The 8,193-nt window shown below is 44.5% G+C and overlaps 1 protein-coding gene across 4 annotated transcripts in view; it reads left to right on the plus strand.

Moving 5' to 3' along the window:
• The window catches only part of SDK1 (sidekick cell adhesion molecule 1), a 363,622-nt gene that overhangs the window by 329,850 nt on the left and 25,579 nt on the right, over positions 1-8,193 (plus strand). For all 4 annotated transcript variants that reach the window (XM_042863994.1, XM_042863995.1, XM_042863996.1 and 1 more), the window contains 3 exons: positions 2,523-2,638; positions 4,043-4,229; positions 5,084-5,221. In XM_042863994.1, coding sequence (XP_042719928.1) covers positions 2,523-2,638; positions 4,043-4,229; positions 5,084-5,221 — 441 coding nt within the window. The remainder of the gene's footprint in view (positions 1-2,522; positions 2,639-4,042; positions 4,230-5,083; positions 5,222-8,193) is intronic.

The following is an 8,193-nucleotide window of genomic DNA, read 5'->3' on the forward strand; positions in this document are numbered from 1 at the left end:
GAAAAAAAAGAGTTCAGAGCTCAGTAATCTCAAACCGCATTCCTATAAGGTAAAAGGCTTTTGAATTCGCATTTGAAATGCATTCATTTTATTGGCACAGGCTGTCCACACGTTTGGCAAATGGCTCAGGGTTCCAAGCAGGTAAACTCTTCAGGGTTGTGTTTCCTCTTGTTTAAAGTATTGCCTTTTACCCATGTGGGAAGATGTGCTATGTGCTCAGAGCCACAGCAAGCATGAGCAGCACAGTGCTGCTGTCCCTCACTGCCAACCTGTGCACGTCAGCCTTTGAAAGTTGAACAGAGGGACAGACTCGCGGGGCACAAAACCAAACACAATTTGCATCTCGTTGAGGCTCTGTGGTGCTGAAATGCCTTTTTCACGCAGTTATCATTTTTTATTTTTCCCCTCCCATCAAATTTTCCACCTCTGCGCCAGCAGAAGTGCAGCTCCAGCAGTGCGGGTGTCAGCGGAGAGTGATCGCTGGCAGTTTTTAACCACTTTGTTTCTTAGACATGCTCTATATAAAGGATTTGAGGAAAAGATGGTGTTTTTGTGGCAGCAGGCTGAACACACCAACTCTTCTAATGGTCACAGCTCGGAAGCAGCAATTGTTCCAGGCTGGCACATAGGATCCAGAGAAAAATGCTATCGCAGTCATCACTTCAGACCTCAGTGTTGAGAGCACTTTGAAGCTGTCAGCTCAGGGCAGCCAGTACTGTCACTACCCAGAAGAGAAAACACACTGCTAAAGCAATCCATTTTCTTCTGTGATTGTACATATTCCCTTTTCTCTGAGCATGTCATCATCTGCAAATCCCCAAGATATATTTCCAGGTTTGTATTGTGCAATCGCTTTGGCCCCGCTGCTCTGATGTGTGCAGTGAAGGTCTCAAAACCCTGAGATGCTTGGAGGGGCCCTTGGCAGAGCAGCACTGTGCTGTGTTGAGTGCAGGCAGTGCCCTAGAGAGCAGAGGTGCAACAGCAGCATCAGGCAGCAGCACCCCTGCAACCAGGCAGTGTGTGGCTGCTGTGCTGTACAGTTGGTCATCACCACCCCCTGCCATGCACAGCCGAAAAGGAAACAAAAGGTGTAAGGAACAAATAGTTTTCACCCGGGATAATGGCTATTTACAATTTTACCTTTCACGTTTTAATTGTACAGCAATAATTTTGCAGTAGAGTTGCCAGTGGCAAACATGCAAAAGACATTAACTTTATTTATGTTTTGGATTATTAATGTGGCTGTTAAAATTCCTCCAGTTAGTTTTGATTGAATTGTTTTTTTTTGTGCGATTCTGTCGTTTAATGGAGCGGTAAATAAGAATTTCTGATAATGAGCCCAAGCATCTGTCACAACAACCTGGCGCTGGTTATTAACATTTCCATTAACGGCAGGGTGGGCAGTGATAATATGGAAACCACACAGTTAGAACAAAATAAATAGTTGGTGTCAGGCTGAGTGGGTGTTAATTACTATTTTATTTTATAACTCTGGGGGGAGGGAGTATTGGTAGAAAAGTGTGACTTATGAAGGTCATTCTCTAAAGAAGGAAGTCTCCAGAAGAACAGATAACTGGAGCTATCTTACTCGAGTGGTGAATGTTTTATCACTTCTATTTATGGCCCATACACAGGCAGAGAGAAAAGAGGCTGCTTTCTCAGGGTGAGGGTGAAGGCTGTGGAGAAGTGTGCCCTTTGCCCTGCCTTTCCCTTTCTGCTTCTGGAGTTGGAACAGGATGTGCTTGGGCATCTCTTCTGTAAATAGAACACGTGCTGTTTGGCTAAGAAAATCCACCAGCACCAGGTTGCATCCTGACAGAAGGGAGAGCTGGTGTGACCCAGGTGTACTTGAAGGAAGCCAAAGATTGGTTTTCTTGCAGAGCACGATGCAAAGAAGTGTCGTCAGGAGCCTAAGGGGTCTGCTATGTGCATGTGTGTAATACGAGATCAGAGTTAATGAGTAGCAAGCTAAGCCATTTTGTCATACAGAAAATGTGAGGCAGATTGATTGGTACCCAACTAGATATGGGCTGATGTACCTTGGTCCTTGGAAAGGGGCTGATACAAAGATGTGCCACTGAGTCCAAAGTGGACTGGTGGGGCAAGGTGCTGTGCTGGAGGGGCAGGGGGCTGTGCTGCTCCCCACAGTTGCTTTCAAGACGGGTTGCTCTGGAGCACCATGACGCTGCCAAAGGCAAGCCTGAAACATTACCACAGAATAAAGAAAAAATTCTCTTTTATTTCCCAAAGCTGCTGACAGGATTGAGTTTATTCAATGTCTAATCCTGTCTGTGTGACACAGAATATCACCTCTGGAGGCTCAGGAGCTTCTCAGTCTCTGCATGCTCTTGCTTTATACCTGAGACTTCCCAGCAATATGGATACCTCCAGGGCTGGCTCTGTGAGCTGACTCACGGCATAAACAGTCTGTCCTCGGCCCTTCCACAAATGGAAAATTGCAGCCTGGATATGAACTAGTTCTGCTTGTCACTATTAATTCTTCTGTCTTCCTTTCTCTCCAGCACCAGCGATGGCCCCACAGAACATCCAAGTAAACTCCCTTTCTGCAAGCCAGCTGGAGCTCACCTGGGACCCACCTCCTGCCGACAGCCAAAATGGGAACATACAAGGCTACAAGGCAATGCTTCTATTTCTCTCCTGGTTTCATTTGTCTTGCTTGGCTTTTCTATTACTTGTGAGATGGCTCTACAACTACAGCTGCCCTCACTGCACAAGGCAAATTAAGGCAGTATTCGGCCTGAGTATGGAAATGGCTGTGTGTTCCAAAATCAGAAGAAATGAGATGGGGGGAAGAGGGAAGAAAGGGAAAAGCACATTGATATTTGCAGGGAAAGAGAAAGGAAAGCTTGGGGAGAGAGGGCATGCAGATAGGGAGGCAGCTACGCTTACGTGGGCAACTTATCTGCTCCAAAAGCAACCAACACAGAAAATCTTTGGGCAAGGAATGTTCTGGAGGAAGCTAACTGTTTTCCATCTATCGACTGTTCCAAAGGCATTAGGAAAAGCACAACTTTCTCCAAACTAGAAGCCAGGTGAGATTTCAGAAGAATTATTTCATTTCCCTAACTTTAACAAAATTAAATCATAGCATTAATTGCATTTGGTTTATATGAGACGAGCACGTTGCAGAGGCATGTTGTTTAGCTTCTCCAGCATGAGAATGGACCCTCGGAGAGTGGAAATGGGCAAGTCTACAAACACTGGAGCTTGGCTTGTCTTCAGTGTCTGGCTCTGCCTCTCTCCATGAATTTAGACCCATAAGTGAAGAAAAGTCAAGCCAATGTGAATAATCTGGCATCCCTTCTTGGCAGTAGCAAGCAACCTTATATATCAATTCATGTTCTTTTTCTTTTCTATGTATATAGATGGCTCTAACAGCTTGCCTTGTAGAGCCAAGGTAGAGTCTTGCCTTGGCTCATTCTCTCCATTTTCTGGCTTGCTTTGGCTTGTTGTAATGCACACACTGCCAGGCCTGTCCAATAAGTAGGGCTGGCACCACTTCTCTCTTGGAATCGTCTTCTCCAATCCTAATTTTATGGGATCAGGATAAAAATTGTGCAAGGGAGAACGGAGAAGGGTAATGCAAGGAATTTTAGGGAAAATCTTCATTCCCTCTTCAGAAAGGCATTTTCTTGTCTGTCCTTTGAACACAAATGGTGGCACAGTTGTGTGCACAGGGAAGTGAATGATGGGAGCATCATCTCAGGGTGCCAGTGCTGACAGGCAGCTAGCATTTCAGGGAGAATTAAAAGACTGACCTCTCCTCGCAGAGTTTCTGGCAGCTCAGATCTGCTGTCATCAGGCCACATTCTTCAGCCTGTGCTCTATTTTTGAATGATGTACTCAACTGCATGGCCACTGGACTCGGTGTAATTTGCCAAAGAAAAAGAAAAGATCAGGCACATGGAGAAGAGTGAACCGTTTACCAGAGAGTCCAGAGCAAGGCTGCTCCATCCTGCTGATCTGTACGGCTGCAATACTGGGATGTTTGGGAGCTAAAACATCTCACTGTTTCCAACAGATTTATTATTGGGAGAGTGACGTCCAGAATGACACAGAGAAAGTGAAGGTCCTTTTCCTCCCTGAGACAACAGTCCGCCTCAAAAACTTGACCAGCCACACGCGATACCTGGTCTGCATCTCTGCCTTCAATGCAGCAGGGGACGGCCCCAGGAGCAGACCCTCAACGGGCAGGACACACCAGGCTGGTATGTGACCACCTCAGAGCATAGGTCTGATGGTTGCTGGTAGTGAATGGGGGAGTGTGGGGCATGCAGGAGGGCACTGCTGTGTAGGATTAGCTTTCAGCTGGGTCGTTATGTTGTGTTGGCTGAGGGGAAAGGATCAAAAATGCAGCAATGTGGGAAGGGGAGCAGAGAGATGGAGCTGGAACAGATGGTCAGAACGACCGACCCCTTTGCAGGTCGATCCAGGATGCAACTCTGGGGGTCTCTTTGGGGCCTCTGCTATCACATCTGAAAATCTGAACTTGTTAGCAGCGCCTGGAAATTCCTGAGCAGTCCTGTGAGAGAAGAGGGATGCTTTGTGCAACCCCTCGTGTTGAAGCCCTACCATCAGACTGAGCTATATGTGGCTGCCACGAGGAGCACACGAGCACTGGGGCTGCACGCTCTCTTAGTGCTCTGCTGCCCTTTGGCCCTGTTCTAGTGAGGGAGTTAGCTCGAGAAACCTTAGCCTCTACAGTGCATCTCCACTAACCATGACAGGGGGAGAGCAAACAGTAAAACACTGCAAGCTTTCTGATAGTCAGCAGCAAGATGGAGAGCAAAGGCCAAACTTAGTGTTCCTGTGAGAGTCTTCTCCTTCTGTTGTGTCTCCTTGCTTGCTGCTGAGACCCAGTTTTGCAGCAGAGTGGCTGCTTTTCTTAGGGAAGACAATCTGTGGTTTTGATTGATTACTGGAAATTTTGATACAATTCATAAATCCCATTCTTTGGCTCCTTTAGATTTAGACTGGGCAAAAAAACGCAGTGTTTTATAATATATATGTATATCAGATTGACTACGCCTGCTGCAATTCAATCCATTTGTAATCCTTTCAGCACCCAGTGCTCCCAGCTTCTTGGCGTTCTCTGAAATCACTTCCACGACACTCAATGTGTCTTGGGGCGAGCCGACAGCAGCAAATGGAGTCCTGCAGGGTTATCGAGTAGTCTACGAGCCTTTGGCTCCCGTCCAGGGTAAGAAAGACCTAAAATCATACATATGCATGGGAAAATGACAGAAAAGCACTCTGCGGCGTCTTTTATCTCTGCCCAATTTCCTACTTGCTCTCTGCCATTTTCCAGGAGAAGCCAGGTGGCAGAGGGTAAGTAAAACAATTCCGCTTTTGCCAAAACTGCTCAGCAAACCATAATATTGTGGAATATAGCTTTTGTCTGTCCCCTCTCATTTTCCTGCACAAACTATATTCTGTGTAATTTGAAAAGTCATTTTGCTGCCATCGTTACCCGATGTGGAAGAAGAAGAAAGTCAGCTGAAGAGTGCCTGATTGTCTCCCCATGTTGCACTTTCAAATCGCTGAGTGGGCTCCATCCCAGAATAGTCGTCAGGCTCACTTGTGTTGCTTATCACATGATGTGTCACTTCTGTTATCGCAGAGATTGCCCAGGCATCAAATGTGCTAGTCATCACTGGTACCACTGCTGCTTCTGACAGGGCAGGATAACTGTGAAAGAGATTTGGTCGTGTCTGTTTACATGGAGTTTTCAAGCAGCATTTCTAACCCAGCAGTAGATTTAAGACAACACTGCAAAGGCCACAGACGTTTCACTCTTTTGCAAAACAGCATGAGGAAAGGATTTGGCAACTTCTCTGAAAACAAATGTGAATTAATTTCAAAGTTGAATTAGAAAAGATTGCAAAGTTTGGGAACGGCTGTATTAACGTTTTTGTGTTTCTGGTAGATTGCCAGTCGTTCAATAGGATGTCCAGCTTTGGCAGTGTGACAGCATGGAGAGTAATTTCAGCCATCGCCAATCCATTTTAAACTTTTTTTTCCCATTGAAGTAAGGATATCAATCACTGGTATTTGCTTCTTCTGTAAGGAATAAAGATCTATATTGTCTGAATATCCATGTCTCATACACTGAGAAAATTAGAAATGAAAACATGAGCCTAAAAGCACTTTCAGCCTTTATGGTTGGCAGATCCAAGCAGAAAGAGCTAATGCAGAGAGCATTTCCAATTCTGACCAAGAGATGTGCACAGGGTATGCAGGAGGCTTGGGATCTCTGGGTATTTCCTGCCTTACATACATTTCTACACAGTGTTTGAGAATACATTGTGTTCCCCTGAAAGTATGGAATTGTCAGATCATGCTCTCTCTGTACACATTTGATTGAACATCCTCAGAACCTTTGTTTTCTTCTCTTCCCCACCTCTGCTCTCTGACTCCAAGTTGTCTGTCCTCCCTCTGTAGATTTATTTCTGGTGCAAGCAGGGAGTTTTTAGAGGGTTTTCCCTCATATTATTATATATTTTTTTTTACTTAAATTTATTTTTTATTTTATTTTTATAATTTTTTTTCCCATTTTTTTTCTCCCATTTCTACCCATTTCCTTTTGTACCAACACTTTTCTTTCATCAGATACATTTACATTTACCTGCACGGTAAGCAACCCCTCCCTCAAAGCCATCATTTTCCTTGGAGAAATATAAAAACTCAGCTCATTTATTTAGAGGGCTTCAAGGCAAAGCCCAAGTTGCTGCAAATAGAGCACATGGCAGTGCTGGCATCATTGGGGACAGGGCATCACCCCGCTTCTGCTCCCATCCCCAGCCTTCCCATTGCTCCATGCTTGCAGTGCACCATGCCAGATCCCTCCTGCTGGCTGCTGACTTCTCTCCCAGCTGTGATTTTTGGCTGAGGCCCCTCAGCCCTGTGACACCTCCTGCCTTCTCTCTGTAAGCCACCGTGGAAATCCTGCAGGTTTTGCAAGCCTTGCTAACAGTGGTCTGCTCCACAGCACACTCCTCTCCCTGTCTGACCTTTTATTGTTTAAGCTTTACGATGTTATGTTTTACACCATAATAGACAACAAAAATTGCCCTGGGGCCTTTTTTTAACAGTTTCTTTTTTTTTTTTCTTTTCCTTCGGAACATTACTTTGAAATGATAAATGCTTCCTGATTTGTCTCTGAGAAATGAAATAGTGCACCTAGGGAAGGAGGGAGCACTTCTACTGCTTCCTCATTAACTGAGAAAAGATCCTCTGAATTATAAATTGTCTGGGAGAAAACTTTGAACGGGAATTGCTTGGACATTACTCTTCCTTTAACTGATAAAAACTGAAAGAGGCGCCTTGATTTGCATATAACATAAACATCCAGATTGAAAAACTTCTTCCTTTGGCGTTCCTGGGGGAGAAAAACTAGCAGGCAGCCTTCTCTAGTGGGAAGAACATTTTCCCACTTCCTATCTTCCTGGCTGGAGATGTGTTACGTACAGAACCAGACAATACCAAAAGGACTCTTGTCACTTCCATTTTTGTTTGTTCAGTTAAATATTTTATGTATCAAATTGCTTCCATTAATTTAGTCGTACAAATTTTCAGTAAAAACTAGATTTTAATTCATCTGTTTAAGAAAAATTCTGAAGAGTGGGGAAGACTGGAAGACAAGTCATAGCTTTAGCCTTCCCCACGTGAGTAGTGCCTTGACTGCATCCCCTGCTGCAGTGGCACTTATACCCAGAAGCTGCCTGCAAGATATTTGTCCTTCATTCCACATTCACTTGATAATGGTGTAAGAGCCAGGACAAGAAGGAAAGAACCTGAAGCCTCATTTCCTCCTCCGAGGCAGCACTGCAGGTTATTCAGCAAAGAAAGAGCAGAGAAGTGCTTGTTTAGGAAGCAATCTGCAACACTGCAGTCCTCTTCGTTTACCTCCTCCTTTCTTCCCGGAGTAATTAGTGAAGTTGCGTGTAGTCTCTTGGTAATTTCCCAGTTGTGTTGTAAGGTTTTTTTCTTGTCAGTACCCACTTATCAAGCTTAAACTCTAATTATACTTATCAGTGCTGAAAATTGGCTATTATCACTACTTAAACTCCTGCTAATTGTAAGAAATACTTTCTTAGCAAACTGTTAGATGATTTTACTTACCATCTAGATATAATAAGCTTCTTTTCTTTTCTTTTCTTTTCTTTTCTTTTC

The sequence above is a fragment of the Lagopus leucura genome, unplaced genomic scaffold, assembly GCF_019238085.1.
Source record: "Lagopus leucura isolate 7727_CA_CO unplaced genomic scaffold, USGS_WTPT01 Super-Scaffold_760, whole genome shotgun sequence".
NCBI classification, from domain to species: domain Eukaryota; kingdom Metazoa; phylum Chordata; class Aves; order Galliformes; family Phasianidae; genus Lagopus; species Lagopus leucura.